At 35.3% G+C, this 19,749-nt stretch overlaps 1 protein-coding gene across 4 annotated transcripts in view; it reads right to left on the bottom strand.

Annotated features, from left to right (window-relative positions):
* The window catches only part of LOC131149427 (probable sugar phosphate/phosphate translocator At1g06470), a 106,013-nt gene extending 86,942 nt beyond the window's left edge, over window positions 1-19,071 (bottom strand). For 2 of the 4 annotated variants that reach the window (XM_058099856.1, XM_058099858.1), the window contains exons 1-4: window positions 18,194-19,071; window positions 17,651-17,820; window positions 5,057-5,142; window positions 4,855-4,904 (exon numbers count right to left, since the gene is read on the bottom strand). In XM_058099856.1, the coding sequence (XP_057955839.1) occupies window positions 4,855-4,904; window positions 5,057-5,142; window positions 17,651-17,820; window positions 18,194-18,744 (857 nt within the window). In that variant the 5' untranslated portion in view covers window positions 18,745-19,071. The remainder of the gene's footprint in view (window positions 1-4,854; window positions 4,905-5,056; window positions 5,143-17,650; window positions 17,821-18,193) is intronic. The other 2 variants (XR_009135218.1, XM_058099857.1) reach the window with 2 other exon arrangements.
* Between the last annotated feature and the right edge of the window lie 678 nt (window positions 19,072-19,749).

Here is a 19,749-nt window from a genome sequence, read left to right as displayed (position 1 = left end):
AAATTTCGTCAAAATTCAAATGAGAAATTTAGGACTGAAGTGAAATTTCTATCATGATTTATTTTATCAAAACAAAAAATTATTACAAGTGCTTTTGAAATTATATGAAAAAATAAACTTACAGTAACATTTTATTTAACCATTCATGCCTAAATTATCATTATTTGTATAATAAATAATATTTAAATGATTTATTAATTTTATTTGTATTAATTAAATATGTTTAATGTATATTATCTTACAAATATGTTTGAAACACATACTATTTTACAACTTTCCACCTCGAACAAAACATAGATGTATTTAATTTGTAATATATTAGTCCAAAAACTTATATTATTATGTTTGTTAACCATTTCTAAAGTTTCACTAAGAATTCCATGTTTTACTACTAATTTCCGTTAATTTCTGTACTTTTTGAGCTTCGAAATTTGAGTCAAAATTGAAATGTAAGACCTTGCTCGCAAGTACCTTCACAATAATCTTAAATATACTAGTAACCAAACTAATAGGCCAAAAATCAGCAACATTAATAGATCTGCTTTTTTTGGGAACCAAAGTAATGAAAGTAGAGTTCATACTCTTACCCAAACTTCATTAAAGAATAAATACTTAAAAATCTTCATTGAATCTACTCTAATCATATCCTAGCAATCCGAAATTAAATCCACATATTATAACAATTAGAAGTCAGGGCCTTATCCCTATCCATTCAAACACAAGCTTCCTAACCTTACTTTCCTCAAAAGGCTTCTCCAACCAAGATTTCGGATCCGCTAAAATGGGACTCCATGCCAGTCTCTCTATCATTAACATAGTCCATCCTCCTCAGAGAAAAGATTAGCAAAGAAATCAGTTAGCTCCCTAGCTATCACAACAGAATCAAAAGTAACCTCTCCCTCCCTTATCACCAGCTCCCTAATAACACTCCTATTGTCATTACAAAAAGAATAAAAACTTGGTGTTACAATCAGCCTCCCTATTTTGTCTTTTGTCCTCCAACTATTGACCTCCCAAAAAATTACCTCCTCTATTCATTTATTAAACCCACTCTCTTAAACTCCTCATCCTCTAATAAATCCCTCTTCTCCTCTTTCCAGTCCAACAGCTCCAAGTCTCCAAAAAGGCTGTTTTTATCTTTTCTATTTTCTTTTTTAATTCTAATATCTCCCAACATTACAATATTCCCCTTGTTCACCATTTCCTTCAATTTCTTAAACTTTCTCATAAACCTAGAGCCCTCCCAACCCTTATGACTCTCCTCAAACCAGCTATTCTTACCAAATGGAGAAAAGACTTATGATCCAACCACATATTTTCAAACCTAAAAAGCATAGGACCCTAATTAGTCTCTCTAGAGTGACAAAATAGGAAAATGATCAGGCACAAGCCTAGACAAAACCATTTGAGAAGTGTTTGGAAATTCATAATAAAAACCTATCTAAACAACTCAGCACCACTCTCTTCCCACCCACAAACCAAGAAAATAAAGCATTATCCATTTCAAAGCCTCCTAGTCCACACTCCATAATGAAATTAACAAAAATTAATCATGCCAGAAGAAAATTTACCCTCCTTTGTTCCCCCTCAAAAACCTCACCACATTAAAATCCCCTCCAAGTAGTCATCCAAAGCGAAACCCAAAAACAGCATATAGATCATCCCAAAAAAGAAAAAAAAAAAAAAAAAACCAACAACAACAACGTAAACGCTGGTCTAGAAGGACCAGAAGTAACACACCACTGACCTCTACCTCTAATATCTAATGACATGGATACAGAAAAGGACCCCATTAAACTATCAATATCACCATTAACAGGGGATCTTGCAAGTTGCAACTTGTATATATTTAAGCTTCATGCACACAAGATGCTGACTGTTCTACCGAGCCTTAATCAATCTCAGCCTTCCTCCTTGTCTCGAGGATTTCATCAAAATATTGATGGAGCTGAACACAAGTAGTGAACTTCGCTCTCCTCTACAATAAATGTACATGAATGCCTTGCCCACTGCCAATCCTTGCTAACAAAATCATATCTTTGCTGCACATGATTCCAAGAAATTTCAGTGCATTTAAAAATAAGAAATAAAAAAAAAGGAACTGATGTTTGAGTTTCTTTGTTGCAGTTTTGGGAGAATAAGAGAGATCGCCTGGTTAGTTGTGAGACTGACAGGTGATCTAAATTGAAAGGAGGTCTGCACCTTAGCAATGTGTTTTCTAAAAACATCTCTCTCAGAAAATTACCGTGGAGGTTCTCCTTAGAAATTAATTGACAAGGTAATAAAAAGTAAGTATGGGGCTTATTAGAAAGGGTGGGAGACTAGAGGAAATGGCATTGCTTCTCATGCAAGCCCCTGGAAATTTATTTTCCTGGTTGCTTGTTTGTTTTTATCCTCTCACCCATTTCAAAGTGGCTAGTGGCAATAGGGTTCAGTTTTGGGAGGATGTTTTAGGTTGGTGAGAGTTCATTGAAGTTGATGGTCTCCCTATTTTAAGATTTCCACTTTTCACAACGCACCTATCAGCTCTTTATTTGAAGGGGTGTTCTCTTTTCTGGGATTTCCACTTTTTTGGGATCTCAATGAAAGAGAGGATGATGGGCACTCCACCCTGCTTAAGCAGCTTAATGTTTTGGGGCTTTTGTTCCTTCTAATAGAAGAAATAAGTGAGTTTGGAAGGGGGATTCGTCAAGTCTTTTTCCAATTAAATTTTTTTTCCTTCACTTCCTTAGAAGTTAGAAGTCCATCCTCCAATTTTTTTTCCCAATCATTTTCCGTGGAGCCACATCATTTGGAAGGCTAAGGTTCCTTTTAACATCAACCCTCATTTCTATGTCACTCAACACACTTAACATGCACGACCTATTTCAATGCAGAAAACCCTATAAGGCCCAAGTCCTCATGTTTGCTCCATGTGTCATGAGTCTAATGAAACAAATGCACACCTCTTCCGTAGATATCTTTGGTACGCTCTCTTCTTGTATTTTGATGAAGCTTGGGCAGCTCCACAGGTCGTGGGAGATTTCCTACACATAAGCTTTTGGAGTTTTGGCTAACCAATAAGAGTAGGACTTTATGGAGATGCGCAATTTTGGCAACTTTGTAGATCCTCGTAACTCGTAAGGAATTCGAGAATCTTCACGAACAGCACAACTTCTACTACCTTGTTATGGGATAGAGTTGTGTTTCTTGCCAACAAACATACAAACAAAAGTAACTTGTCAATTAAAAACTCCCACTTTATAGAAAGAAAAGCCTCTGACAAGAAAACTTACAGCACAGTCATTAAAAACAATGTCAATGTCAATGACGGAAACAAAAATACAGCAGATTCACCCAGTAATAAATTCTGCATCAAATTCATTACATTATTACCTCATGACAGCTAGAATCTAGGTAACTGATTTGTGTAGCGAGAAGAACATGCAGTGGAGCAAGAGAACAAGGGCGCAAAAACGCCTATTTCCAGAACACAGTATATTGAGAGTGCCTATTTTCTATAGTATTTTAAGTATTACGTTCACAAAATTCAATATGTTTTATGAAAGTTACCAATCCTGGCCATATCTCTTGTACAAATATAATGATGCAGATCACATTCATGATTAATTATATGCAATTCACATTCTAATATTAATCATGCACAATACTTATTGCAAATTCTTTGAGTTTAAAGCTTACAATCCAAGCTCTACAAGAATTAAATTGCAATCCATAAATCATAATTTGTGAATTTCCTGCACCTGCCACCACAATTTACTATAAAGCCCTATATTACTTTCACAAATTAAAATATGCATACTAAAACATCAAGCTTAGGATAATAATATGCACTCCCTACAACAATAATTTTCTTTCTATGTGACAAGGAACCATTCAAAAAAAATCATATTATATTAAATTGTAGGTTATGAACTTTCTGTGCTTAAGTCTATAATCTATGAATTCATGCATCAATAGCACGTCCAATCCCTTACAAATAAGTTCAGTAAAGCTAGAACTATGAAGACTTATCAAAAGTTTGCTCTTTCTCTTGATTAGCACGAAATAATCTCTTTCTAGGAAGAAATGCAAGTGTAACATGAAGAAGGATGAAAGTACAGAGCCCATAAGTAAAAATGCTATAAAACATATGCTGTAGACAAAATAAGAAATCTCTACTATTAGAAAGAAGATTCTCCTTTCATGACCTGGTTTTAAAACTACCCACAATTGCTCCAAGAACACCCCTATAACCACCCATAACTACCCAAAATGCCCTTTAGGTCTTATTCATTTTCTCTACAATTATTTCCTCAAAATAAATAAAAAATTTTAGAGAAAGCGTGTGCCCACGGCTAGTAGAAAAGAAAGACAAAAGAAAGCACAGCCACTGCACAAGGCACCCAAGCCACATCGGAGGGTCTAGGAAGAGCATGATGCTCAGAGTCTCACATCACATTTGGTTTTGAACCTGACCACCAGGTTTAGGAGTAGCACACTTAGCATTCAGCCAAGCTCACCCTCAAATTGTTATCAAATCAAGCCATGATGTTATATCAAATTCAGGGAGAAAAATGTAAGAATCCCAAAAAAAATGAACTCAATGACAACAACATGCAACACAATCACTCCATAGTATAGCAACAAACCATATACTACAAATACCAAAAAATAACAAAATGCAAACAAAATGAAATTGAACATTTCTAAACAAATCCTAATTCTTTAATATTTCAAAAATACGGGGTGGCACATCCATCCATTTTTGTTTCAATAACAAAATATAGAAACTGTCAAATAATATACTTATATAAAGAACTAGTTAAGACCTAGTGAAGTTGGAAATCAATCTCAAATGACAAGAAATTTCACCTGAATGCAAAGGCAAATAGAAGGAGAAATATAGGAGAAGCAGATTTACACTGCATCCAAGATTTGTGGGGAGAAAAAAAAAAGTTAGAATAGCGTGCAATCAAATAAAAAATCAAAATAAATTGCAGACTGGAGAAAGGAAGTTCATTCTGGGGGACTACATAATCCCAATGTAAGGTGCAGCAAGAAGGAGGAGACCCACCATAGTTGCAAATGTAACAGAGATGAAAACTAGGGATGCATTGCTCAGATTAACATCCAAGGCTGTTCCAAGAGCCGTTGGTACAACTGTGAAAGGCAAAGTCCATCTGTAGCATTAGTTGTTAGCAAAGTTAATAAACCAAGTTACATAGAAATGCACAGATTAAAGCAAAAAACGAATAACATTTAGAGAACAATGAAAGCTGAGCCAACAAGAGATGACAAGACAAATCAATGTAGATCAAAAAACATTGCACTTAAATCTAATTGAGAAATGAAGCATTCAGACAAGGATATACATTTCAAATAAAAAAATTTGTTATTCTTGTACAATATCTCTGTTTCTAAGTATACAAAACATGCAGTCCAAAACATTTATCTACTGACACTAAATCACTGATGTAGGAATAGGACAAATCATTCTCCCTACAATTACCACGTGAAACCTGTCTATCAATCCATATTTCAATGTGAATTTAAATTCACAACACTACAGTTCTGATTAGGACTTTCAGTTTCCACCTAACCTTAGCCTATCAAATGAGATGCAACATTATCAATCTTCTACAAAATGTGACAAGATTTCCTGCTTGTGCATGAGTATCCTATTTGTTTCTGTTAGGACATGACATACATTGTTCGCCCGTAATATAATAACTAAGCTATTAGGTCAAATGATGAATTAACATGGTATCCAAGGCATGCTTGTTAGGAGGTCTTGGATTCAATTTTTTTATTTTATTTATTTGTTTGGTTTTTGGGCACTCAACTAATATACCGGGATAATGAACCTGCCCATTTACAATTCATTGGGTTCAATTCTTATTAGCTGCAATTAACTTCTATTTGCTTCTAACATACTAAGTCAGACATTTTCTAATTCACAAGATTTGTACCTAAGATCTCCCATTTTCTCACCTTTCCATTTGATCATTTTATGAGTGCATCGGGTGTGTTGTGTGATCGTAGAGTAAACTTAAAATTAAAAGGAAAATTCTATAAGACAACTATAAGGTCAACTATGCTTTATGGTTCAAAATGTTGAGCAACTAACAAAAACATGCACAAAAAATAAAAGTTTCCAAAATGCGAATATTAAGGTGGATGAGTGGTGTAATATTAAAAGATAAATTGAGGAATGAGCATATATGCAATAATATAAGGAGGTGCAGCTTAGATGGTTTGGGCTTTTGAAATGTAGGCATAGTAGCGCACTTGTGAGGAGGATTTAATTATTGTTTCTAGTATGAAAAGGGATAGGGGTAGGCCTAAAATAACTTGGAATGAGATAGTGAAGAAGGACTTAATAACTCTTAATCTAGTGCAAATGCTCTCGATCGGGTGAATTGGCAGAAAATGATTCATGTAGCCGACGACACCTAGTGGAACTTTAAGGCCTGTTGTTGCTGTTGTTGTTGTTGTTTGCCCCTTTCATCACTTGGCCTATGCCTCAAGGAGCAAGAATGGATTTAGGGAATTATCCAGCGCACATTGCCTTCGCCACAAACAACAAGTGGCCACCCTCACTTTGCCCACGAGGATTGTGAGTTGATTGTTGCGAGACAATGATCAAACAGTCGGGAGAGGTCGATTAGTTGATGGAGAAGCGAACAAAAGGCAAGTGAGGATTTTTTTCCCCTTCAAGTGACCGAAACAAAATTAAGGAATGGAATGCACCAATCAACCATTGTTAAGAGTGTGTGTTCTTAGACGCCACTAATTTGGAGTTCACAGCCAGAAGATTGGGCAGCCATGGATTTTCTACAAGATGATTGAGCAGCCATGAGATCAAAGGGTATGGAAACTTCCTTTTTATGGGGTTATGATATATTGTGATTCTTTCCCTCAAGTTGTGCACATACCATCAAGAAATTTGTTGCTCTTAAATTTACTTCATAATAAACTCCCTTTTCATCACTGCACTTATCCCATTTTTCAATTGTCACTGCATTAATCCCACAATATATGAATTTAGAAATCATCAATCATGAGAGAGAGAGAGAGATAGAGAGAGCCCAATGGAAGGGAAGCAACTTAGCAGACAAGCATGGTAAGGGTGGCGCAACCAATGTCTAGTGGAGAAGAGAGTAGCTTCTACATCGGTGATCCACCAAAACTATGTTTCCAACGTAGACAAGGAGGAAAGCAGGAAGAGAACCCAGTTTGTAGATCCTCATCCTCTTTTCAAGCTCCATCCACTTTTCAATTTTGGCGATGTAGTCTCTAACACGCCAACATTGAAGATTGGACCATGACACTGGTGTTGAAGTAGCAGGTGTGGCAGTGGGCGAAGGGTGGTGGATTCAAGTCATGCTTGGGGTCCAATGAGAATGATTTGATCAGGTGCACTTCTTGTTTCTATGTGCCAATTTGATCCATCTTATTAAATTTTTATAAAAAATTTTATATATATATATATATATATATAAACAGAAAGAAGAATTGAACTGCCTCAAAAAAGGTATAGCATACTTCATTAGAATAAAAAAGGGGTAAAGAGGATGTGGGTGGTGGTGGAGTTGAAGTCTGGATGCAGTTGGAAGCTTTGAACTGTCTTTAATTCTTCATTAAATTGAGAAGAAGGGAGAGAGGAGTGTGGAGGAGAGGAGAGTGGGTCTAGGTCTCCATTACTATTTCGATATTTGCGGAAGTTGTCAAAGCTCCGAAATTGGGAGTTCCCAAAGATGGTAATTTTTTTGCACAATCAAGGTGGGACCCTAGTTGCCCTACACACAAAACACAACATAAACATTTCTAACAGAGGCCCAATATAGTCCTAGACAGAAAAAGGAACACTGTGACGTTCATGCACCCAAAAAAAACAAAAAAAATTTGTGACCACAATTAATTCTAGTGAACACAAGTGCATTTAACCCTTTTTGATAGCAAAAGAAATCTATTAAGAAAGAGGAGAAATTGTAAACCTAAGAAAGCACAAAAGATCCACAACGCAAGAAGGCTAGATAGTAAACAATACTTAGAGGATATTTGTTAGTGAGTAAATTGGAGTAGATATTTGCTTGTTAGTTAGTTGGACTACCAGGACATATAAAGGAAGAATATAAAGGACAGGATTGTATTTGAACAAGCCAAAAAATCAATTTGAGAAATCAAACCTATGAACTATGAATGTCAAGGCAATGGCATTTCATCTAGCGATAGATGTATGGGGATGCTAGAGGAGGCAAGCCCCCCCCCCCCCTCCCCAAAAAGCTCCCCACAATTTTCTCTTTTGAATCTGACAATTGAGCCTAGTCCTCTCTCTCTCTCTCTCTCTCTCTCTCTCTCTCTCTCTCTATATATATATATATATATTACATACCTTTTCCAAAAAACAAAAAAGAAAAAATCACTTAGAATATACAATAAAGATATGACTACTATTATTACATGTTATATTTTATACCAAATATATATATGTATATATATATACATTTTTAAATAGAAAATGTCATATATGCACCTTAATTTCTTATGACGGAGTTTAAAAATTGACTCTCTCTCTCTCTCTCCAAAAAAAGAAAAAATCACTTAGAATATACAATAAAGATAAGACTACTATTATTATATGTTATATTTTATACCAAATCTATATTTTTTATTTTTATTTTCTAAAATAGAAAATGGCACATATGCACCTTAATTTCTTATGACAGAGTTTAAAAATTGACATCTATTAATTTCATATTTTAAATTTTTCTTACATAACAAAACAACAACAAGCCTTAAGTCCCACTAGGTGGGGTCGGCTATATGAATCCTTTTCCACCAATTCACCCGATTCAGAGCATTTTCCTCTTGATTCAGGCTATTAATTCCTTCCTCACTACCTTATTCCAAGTAATTTTAGGCCTACCCCTACCCCTTTTTATACTAGAAACCATAACTAACTCACTCCTCCTCACAGGTGCTCTACCAGGTCTACGTTTTAAATGTCCAAACCATCTAAATCGCCCCTCCACCCCTCATCTTGTTTTCAACCGGTGCTATGCCTAAATTTTTGAGTATATGTTCATTTCTTACTCTATTTTTTAATGTTAAACCACTAATCTACCTTTGCATACGCATCTCAGCAACTTTCATTCTTGTATATGCTGTTTCTTAGTTGCCCATCATTATAAACCATAAAGCATAGTTGGCCTTATAGCCATCTTATAAAACTTTCCTTTTAATTTTAAGGGTATTCTACGATCACAAAATACACCTAACACACTCCTCCATTTTACCCAACCTGTCTTAACTTATGTACCACATCTTCAATTTCCCCTTCACATTGCATAATAGATCCAAGATATATAAATCTATCAGTGCTATTAATCTCTTGATTATCCAATTTAATCTTCTCTCTGTTACTACTCCTTACAAAACTGAAATTACATTTCCATTATTCAATCTTATTCCTACGTATCCTAAACCCTTTAGACTCTAATGTGGCTCTCCAAAGTTCTAGCTTAGATTCCACTCCGCTCCTACTATCATCAATCAACACAATATCATCTACAAACAACATATACCAAGGGATCTCATCTTGGATATTCATAGTAATTTCATCAATTACAAAAGTAAAACGATAAGGACTCAAAGTAGAACCTTGATGAACACCTATTGAGATTGGGAACTCTCTAGACTCTCCTCCTATAGTCCTGACGCTAGTCACTACTCTATCATACATACCCTTAATGAACTCCGTATATCTACAACAAACTCCCTTCTTTTCTAATACCCACCAAAGCACTTCCCTAGGTACTCTATCATAAGCTTTATCTAGATCAATAAAAACCATATGCAAGTCCTTCTTCTTTTCTCTAAACTTTTCCATGAAACTTCTTAAAAGATAAATAGCTTCTATTGTTGATCTCCTAGACATAAAACCAAATTAATTTTCTGAAATCTTCATTTCTAATCTTATTCTATGTTCAATTACCCTTTCCCATAATTTCACCGTATTACCCATAATCTTAATTCTACGATAGTTATTACAGTTTTGAATGTCGCCTTTGTTTTTATACAGAGGTACTAATGTATTTTTCTTCCATTATTCAGGCATTTTCTTGGTTTTTATAATATTATTGAATAGATTAGTTAACCAAATAATTCCTTCATCCCCTAAACATTTCCAAACTTCAATTAGCATTTTATCCGGTCCTATAGATTTCCCGCTTTTCATCTTTTTTAATGTCATCTTAACTTCAAGGAGTCTAATTTTACGAATAAATCTCCTATTTTTAATCTTCTCTTCTTTTGTCACTTCCAAGTTCAATCTTTCATTTTGGTTTTCATTATACAACTTATCAAAGTATCTCCACCATCTTTCTTTTATGCCTTCTTCTCTAATTAAGACATTATCATTCTCGTCCTTTATACATTTTACAAAACCTAAATCTTTACATTTTCTTTCTCTAGCTCTAGCAAGTCTATAAATATTTTTTTCTCCTTCTCTTGTATCTAGCTTAGTATATAAAGTATCATAAGCTCTATGTTTAGCTTCACTAATAGTCTTTTTTACATTTTTTCTCGCTTCTTTATATTTTTCAAGATTTTATGGTCAAATCTTATACCAATTTCTTTTTGTCTTAACTGCTTTTTGGACTTCTTGATCCCACCACCAACTTTCTTTACTATCCAAATATCTTCCTTTAGACTCACCTAAAACCTCTTTTGCTATCCTTACAATAGAATTCACCATTTTATTCCAAGCATTATTCACATCAACCTTATCCCCTATTGTCCAATCACACTCTTTGTTCATTTTATCTTTGAAATATTACTATAATATCTCCCTTCAAGTTCCACCATCTAGTCCTCTTGTGTTGACTTAATGTACTCCTTCTCTTCCATTCTTTAATATGTATATCTAATCCTACGAGCCAAACTTTCACTTGAGATAACATTACAATCCTTACAAGATAGACGGTCCCTATTCTTAGTTAAAAAGAAATCTATTTGGCTTCTATTGTACCCACTCTTGAAAGCTATTAAGTGTTCTTATTTATAAAGCAAGTATTAAATATAACCAAATCGTAAGACATGGCAAAATCTAAGATTGTATCATTGGACTCATTTTTATCTCCATATCCATGGCCTCCATGTATCCTGTCATACCCTATATTATCCTTCCCAATATGGCCATTCAAATCAGCTCCTATGAATGTCTTTTCAGACATCGGGATCCCTTGTAAAATACTATCCATATCTTTCCAAAATTGTCCTTTTAGATTTTCTGCTAAGCCTATTTGGGAAGCATATGCACTAATGATGTTCACTATCTCTAAGCCTAAAACTAACTTGATTGTAATGATCCTATCCCCTATTCTTTTAACATCTACTACATTATCTTTTAGGTCTCTAACTACAATAACACCCACCCCATGTTTATGTTTCTCTTTGCCAGTGTACCAAAGTTTAAATCTTGATTTTTCAATTTCCCTGGCTCTCTCCTACCATTTCGTCTCTTGAAGACAGACTAAATTAATTTTCCTTCTAAACATTATTTCCACTATTTCCATACTTATTCCCGTAAGAGTCCCTATATTCCAAGTTGCTAATCTTATATTAGTTTCTTGTACTAACTTATTAACCCTTTCCCTTTTATACTAACCCGGTATATTCCCTTGATCTAGGGGATTTTGGTAAGAATTCATGATAAAAAGATCTGACAAAGTTTTACATTGGTTGTTAGCTACCTAACACAACCCTGCTCCTTTACCCGGGCTTGGGACCGGTCGTATGTATAAAGACTTTGTGTTACACACACGAAGTACACGTTTGCATTTGTTTTTTCGTTTTAGCAAGCTTATTTCACAAAGACAATTTTCTAAGTTACACTCTACAACTAGTAGAAACTACTCACACAATACAATGCATTAAAAAAAAAAAATTTAAGCATACAATTTTGAGTGTGCATCCAAGCTAGAGTAAAATCCACGCAATAGTACATTTTTTTTTCTTACATAGAGAAAAAAAAAATAGGTTATACTATTTTAGTATGAACATATTAAAAGTACTAAAAGTAAAGCTAAAAGCAAATATACAATGTAAAATTTATTGTCTAATGATATAAAAATCTAAATCAAAAGGGTTAAAAGTTAAGAAATGCTAATCCCAATATATAGAATAGGTACACATATTGATATAACAATCAATAATTCTTAAAATAAAAATCATAGAGAATAAAGAGAGACAAAAATATTCATCCTAAAAATATGTCAATTTCTTCCCAAGTATTTCACTGAAAAGGAAAGTTTTGAGACATTAGTTATAGCATTATTATCTTGATATTTGTCAGCACCTAGAATTTTAAAAGTGTTTAACCATTTTTAATTATGTTAAGAGTTGGTGAAAACAAGAAAATTGATAATCTTGATTCAACTTATTTTTACTCTCTTTGTTTATAAAATTATAATAAAGTGTGTTTTTTTTAAGTTATGAACCTTGTTAAAATAGACTTGCAATAAGATGAAAGGTAACTATATTGTGAATTACTTAATTATATACATTAAGAAAGAAATTACAATTGATGACTTTTGTGGTATGAAAGAAGTAGTGAACACAATTATAGGATCATTACTCAAGTTAGATTATTAGTTTATGACTAACCTTTTGAATTTCTTTTATTTTTATTTTATTTTTTGTATATGCCATGCTCATAGTGATTTTGTTTGGATCTTTTTTACTGTAGTTGGCATGTCTTTTCATGATTCTAATTACTGAAATCTCTCTTTTTTAACTCTTGCATGTTAATAGAGCATATAATTTAGTTGAAAATCAATGGATGTCATAATAATTACATTCATGTTCAAAAAATCCCAATAATTTTTTTATGTGTATACTTTGGCCCCCTGCCACTGATTTCATTTAGAAGGAAAGGCTTTGCAATGCCACCAAATGCATGGAAACTAGTAGCAATCAAGGAGGCACAACTTGGGAAGAATACGTACAAGCACTGGGAGCTTGATTTGGAAGATAAGCAAATGAAGATCCCTTGGCTGAAATCCAGAATATCAGGCAACAAATTACATAGTATCTTGATGCTTCTGATTTGTCATTTAATAAGGTGAATACAACTGTACAACTGAGGAATATGCTTCGTGGGTGGATGAAAAGAGGAGTTACAAATGCCAATTCGCCTGTTCAATCCAAAGAGTTTGCAGGTCGCTCAAGCTTATCCCCAAAAATTTCTAAATTACAAGAAGCTATTCTGATTGCTTTAAGCTCATCCCTAAAAATTTCAATCCTTACAACCATCAGCTCAAGAATAAGTCTTGTCACCAGAAACCCATCAATGGTAATACTTAGCAAATCTTTGTATCCCACCACTTCCATTATATGCACCCAGTAAAAGACCTCAAACTAACTTCAAAACACGTAATACCATATCTGTGGAATTTGGAGGAAAGAAGAGCCAATGTTTCTGGTGTGATGAAAAATATACACCTGGGCAGAAATGTAGGAGGAAAATTTGTTGATAAGTGAGTTAGAAAATGCCATAGACGAGGGGTTGAAAGGGTATTGAGTTAGTCTGCTCCACTGCCCCTGGACAGAATTTTTTGGAATCTGGCCACTGCTCGTTCAGGACAGCACTGGGTCACTGCTGAATCTGTGGGAAAGAAAATCTGGGCTTGGAAGGGTATTTCTGTGAATAGAGAGAGGAAGAAAGCTTTGTCTTTGATTCCTCTTACCATTCTCTGGGCTGCATGGAGAGAAAGAAATGCTAGAGCTTTTGAAGGAACATTTACTTCCCCCACAATCCTGAAGGATGGATGGCTTGCTACACTTTCAAGCTGGTTTGGTGGCAGTACATGCTGGACACTTATTTAATTTTTGATCTCTTGGACGCCTTGTCACACTGTTGATCCATCTTTTTGTTCTCTCTCTTTTCTTGATTGTACATGTGTGTCACCCGTGGTGCACTCCTAGTAAAATTTCTCCTTGCTGACATAAAATAAATAAAGATATGCCTGATAGCGGGGTTACAAAACCTGGGACAAGTCCCTTTTCTTCTCCAGCTGTTTAAGTCGAGAAAAAAGACAATGCTCAAAGAATGTGTATTGATTACAGTGGACACAATAAGCAGATTATTACAGGCAAATTTTCAATTTCAGTATTCAAAGAACTACTTGATGAATTACATGAGGCCACTGTGTTTTCCAAGCTGGATTTGAGATCTGCTTATCATCAAATCACAATGGATACTCCATATATTAACAAAACAGCATGGTCATTTTTTATTTTTTATTTTTTTGGATAGAGCTCATGATGGCCATTATGAATTCTTAGTCATGCACTTTGGGTTAGCTAATGCCCCTTATGAATGACCTCTTTAAGCAGTACTTGAGGCACACTTTGTTTAAGTGTTTTTTTAATGATATTTTAGTTTCTAGCAAGAATATGAAAGAGCATTTGGTGCAATTGGTTAAGACAAGTAAATGCTGTTTTGCAGGGGCCAAAAATTGAATATTTAGGTCTTTAAGTATCTGCTAATGGGGGTTCAATTTATCTGAAGAAGATTGAAGCTATCTTGAAGTGACCAATACCAAAAAAATATTGAGCAACTGAGAGGTTTTGATGGCTTGACTAACTATTAGAAGATTTATAAAGCATTATGGGCAAACATGCAGACCAGTCAATGAATTGCTTCAAGAATTCTTTTACTTGGATACTTGGAGCAACGAGGCAATCAATTTTTTGATCAATTGATGACTATCATGACAACACCACCTGTACTAGCTCTACCTGATTTCTCAAAGGAATTTCCAGTTGAAACTAATGCTTCCAGAGAAGGAATTGGAGCTGTACTTATGCAACAAGGTCATTCCATTGCTTATATCAACAAAATTGTATCCCCCAAACATCATTTGCTATCCATTTAAGAAAAAGAAGTGTTCGCAATTCCTTATGCCATAGATAAATGGAGCCACTATCTCATGAGTAGGCATTTTGAAATTAATACTGATCCCCAAAGCCTGAAATTTTTGCTAAGGCAAAGAATTAATAATCCCAGTCAACATTCTTGGCAATCCAGATTTATGGGATATGATTATGAAATAACTCCTACAAAAGAGCCAAGGAGAACACAGCTGCAGATGCTCTTTCCAGAATTCAGTCTCAAGATCAGGCAGAATAGGCTATTTCAACAATTTCTACCGATTTGTTTACTCAGGTTCAGCATAAGTGGCAGTAGGACTCCCATTTTCAATTCGTAGTACAAGTACATTCAAACATTCAAACTAAATACACCTCGAAGTCTGGACAGCTTAGGAGGAAGGGGAGAATAGTGGTTAGGAATGACAAAATGTTGCAGCAACAAATAATGCCAATGTATTATAGCAATGCATGTGACGGGCATTCAGGAATTGAAGCTATAACTAAGAGGATTTCATCCTTGGAAAGGCCTTCAAAAATGTGAGACAGTCTGTGAGGGAATGTCAATCTGTCAAAAGGTGAAAAGATGAAAATGTGGCTACACCTGTGCTGCTACAGCCATTTCCTATCCTCAGTCAGTTCTTACAGATATTAGTGTGGAATTCCTCACTGGTCTACGGTCTGCCAAGTTCACAGGATAAGGAGGTTATTTCCTTGGTAATAGACAGGCTTACGAAAAATGTTCATTTTATTGCTCTTTCACATCCATACACAGCTCAATCATATGGCCCAAACTTACACGGGTGAGGTAAAGTTGTACAAACGACATGGCTTTTCTCAATCATAGCTAGTGAAAGAGATCCTATTGTTCTCAGTAAATTCTGGCAGGATCCACTTAACCTGCAAGGAGTGTCTTTACATTTATCTTCAGCACATCACCCCAAATGGATTAACAACCAAGGATTTTAATAGAAGTGTGGAAACTTATATAAGATGTATGACATGGAAAGAGCCTACCAAAATGGGCTAAATGGCTTCCTTTAACTGAATGGTGATATAACACCACTTTCCATACAGCTGCTAAGGTACTCCCTTGAAGCTTTGTATGGATATCCACCTTCTCTTCACATACCTGCTTTTCCGGAGCAGTGGATAGACAGTTATAGGACAAGGAATAAATGATGAAATTGCAGCAATGTCATCTCAGAAGAGCACAGCACATGACAAGACAAAACGCTGATGAGTGGAGAAGTCAGAGAATTTTGAAAATGTTGACGATTGAGCCTTACTAGAGTAACAGCCTTACAAGCAATATACAATGGTGAGTTGGTGACTAGGACTTCTCAGATATTAACTCCATAGAATTGGTCATGTAGCTCACAGATTAGCTCTACCAACTTCTGCACAAATGCATTCAACATTTCATGCTTCCCAGTTGAAGTTTTATGGCCAGATTACTACTACAGCACAGCACAAAACAGCCCAGCAAACTGTTACTCTGCCACCTACAATGATAGGTCCTCAATCTTCTCTGAAACCTGAAGCTGTATTGTCCATAAGAATATTGAAGTTGTATGACCAGATTAATACTACAGCACAGCCCAGCAACATTGTTACTTTGCCACGTACAATGATAGGTCCTCAAACTTCACTGAAACCTGAAGCTCTATTATCCAGAAGGATGGAAAAAAGAGGCAATCTGGCTACTCAGGTCTCATTTCAATGGGCTGGCCTTCATCCACAAGAAGCTACTAGGGAATTCCTCACAGATTTTAAAGCTCATTTCCCTATATTTTTCCTTGAGGGCAGTGATTTTTCTTTAAAGGGGAGGAAATTGATGCAGTCACTTCTGCTGGAGCAAGTTAGAGACTTAATTAACGTAACTAACTGCAGTTAAGGGATATTTGCTAGTTAGTTAGTTAGTTGGACTGCATATTTGCTTGTTATTTAGTTGGACATAAAAAGGAAGAACATAAAATATAGAATTGTATTCGAATGAGCCAAGAAATCAATATTGGAAATCAAATCCTATTACTATTCTTATCTTTCTCAACATTTTTCCAAAGAATTACATTCTTTTAACAGCAATGGTACCAGACTGGATCATAACATATTATTATGCATCAACAGAAGTAAACTGTCCATCAGCTCACCAGTACTAGATCTTTTTCAATTTTAAATGTTACCCAGAGGTTGGTTCAAAGGAAAATTCACCATATCTCAAACTAAAATACAACAAAAAGTGCAAAACACTCCCTACAATATTTTTTCCTAGGAACACAACGTAAGAGCTACAAGCACTGTATCCAATTACTATGACCATACAATAACCACAACTATCAAGATTAAAAACTACTTGCCAAAGGAATGCTTCCATTTGTTCTATTCATCAAGAGACTCAAGCCAACTAGGTTGATTATGTTCCCAATGTTACCTAAATAAGCATCTCAGCAGTAATGGCAAACTGAAAAGTGCCTTAAGTTTGAATAAATTGTCTATCCAACCGCATTGATGTTTCATTATTTCGACAATTTAAAAGTGATTTCGGATGCACAATAGATATTCTACCAATCAATAACAAAAAAAAATATGGAAATCTCAAAACTAAAAAATTTGGAAATCAAGAAAAATAAACACCAGCTTGGTAGGCAATAATGTACAGAATTGAACTAACTATGTTGCCAATATTGATAGGGAACTGCCAAAGAAAAGGACGTGAAACTGATAACAATACCTCTAAAAAAGTAATCCCTCCATGACATAGTCACACCAGGCTGAAATCTTTGAGACCAAAACCATGTGATGGCCTTTGAAAGAACAGCTTGCATTGAAAAGTGGACGGTATTCATTAATAAAGGGGCTGGGAACTTTCCCATATCATCTCCCAGTAGAGTTTTATTGTACCTACTCAAACCAAAAGAAATGAAAAATTAGAAGCCACAGTTCAGTAGCAACCAGCTAAAATCTCTGGAATGAAAACTTATGTGTGCGTTTGGACATCCCAAAGAAACTAAATAGCTCTGTTGGTCTTGTTTATACCCTTTCCTAATTTTTACAAATTCAATAACATTATTGAGGCCACTGCGCAGAGTTTTGAAATGTCATAAATTCAAGAAATCCTAAACCACAATGGTAGCAACAATTCTCATTACCAGCCCCATTTTCAATCACGGATTTTGAACATTTTTCCAGGACGTATGACACAAATGACGAATTCAACTTCTTAGAGACGCCCAAAGTTCTCGCTTGATTAATAATCAATGATGCATAAACTTACAGCGTCAAGAATGTGCTGAAAGTGTACCAAACCAGTATGAAAAACAACGTCTTCAACACACTGGCAACGCAAAGAGGACTCCTACAATTCGTTGGCGAATCTACGCGATCAGGAAAAGAATTCGAACCACCACCATCGTCAACACCCGAAAGCTTCACCTCCCGTTCGGGCCCATCCTCAATATCAAAAGGCACGTACTTCTCACTCCCACTGCCCTCAACGCGATTAGAGACACCATCCTCATTCATATCCACACGATTACCCCCATTCACGTGCACGCCCCTCATCTTACACTCACCATCTTCGTACCTCTCCATATCCAAAGACCCAAATTTCAAAACCCCCTGTTGAAGCAAAGGCAATTCGAAGTCAGAGTCATCTACGCTCGCATCAGCGTTTTCCGAAACACGATCCGAACAGACTATTCCATCTTCGACGCACCAGCGCGAGAATGAAGGTTCCCTTCGGAGACCCGAGCCGGAATGAGCAGTAGTACTAGAGCCCGTGAACTCAACCTTGTCTGCTTGTGCCTCAAAATCACTCTCTACCATCTCCTTCCAGGGCCTATTTGGAAGCCATGGATGCAATAATGCGATCCAACCCAAAACGCCCAACAAGAACGACGACAAGAAGAAGAAGAAGAAGAAGAAGAAATCAAATCAAATCAAATCAAATCAGGGAAGAGTAAAGCGAGGTGAATTGATTTGAAGAAAGGGATCTTAATGGGTATTGCAGGGAAAGAGAGTTGAGATCTGATTCTGATCCGGGGTTGGTGCGTTCGGTGTTTCTGTTCATGAGGAATGGTTGTTGTGGTGGAATTGTCAAGGGCGCTGATGCAAGGAGGGAAAGACCCCGCCGTGGGTAAAACTTCAAACCAGGAGGAAAGAGCAGGAGACTTCTTAGATTTTGAGGTGGGCGTGGGCCCCTCGCGCCGTTGCTTTGTCTAATGGAATGTACGATGCGCTTTTACTTTCGACTTTTTGTATGAAGTTACGCAAATGTCCTTCCTTTGCTTTCATCCTTTCATTTCTTGGAGACCGTCGCAGCCCCCTCCACTCTTTTTTGTTTAAAGAAAAAACATTATTAAAAATTTGACGGAGAAAAGTTTTTTTAAGGAATCAGGAAAGAGAACAATAAGTCCCTCAACAAAAGAAAATAAACAAATAAAAAACTGCAAATGTGGTTGCTATTATTTTATTCTCCATTTTTATTTATGCATTATAAGGAAAAATATTATGAAAATGTGTTTTTTATATTTTTAAAATTTTTTATTTTTTTGTCCATTTTCGGCTATTTACAAAAAATAATAATAATAATTTTAAATTATTTTGATAACTTGTCATAATATTCTATTATCCGTAAATACTTTTTTTGGTTAAATCATTCATGTTATACATACTTTTTTAGTTAAAATAAAAATAAATAATCATACAAATTTAAAATATAGTTAAAATAAAAATATCCATGAATTTTAAAAAATAATAATAAATGTTATTTACAAAATATTTTACTATTTTTTTGATTGTCATGTTTTTCGTAAAGTGAATTTTCAAATA

The sequence above is a fragment of the Malania oleifera genome, chromosome 2 (assembly GCF_029873635.1).
Source record: "Malania oleifera isolate guangnan ecotype guangnan chromosome 2, ASM2987363v1, whole genome shotgun sequence".
NCBI lineage: Eukaryota > Viridiplantae > Streptophyta > Magnoliopsida > Santalales > Ximeniaceae > Malania > Malania oleifera.
This window is presented reverse-complemented; position numbering and strand designations above follow the sequence as displayed.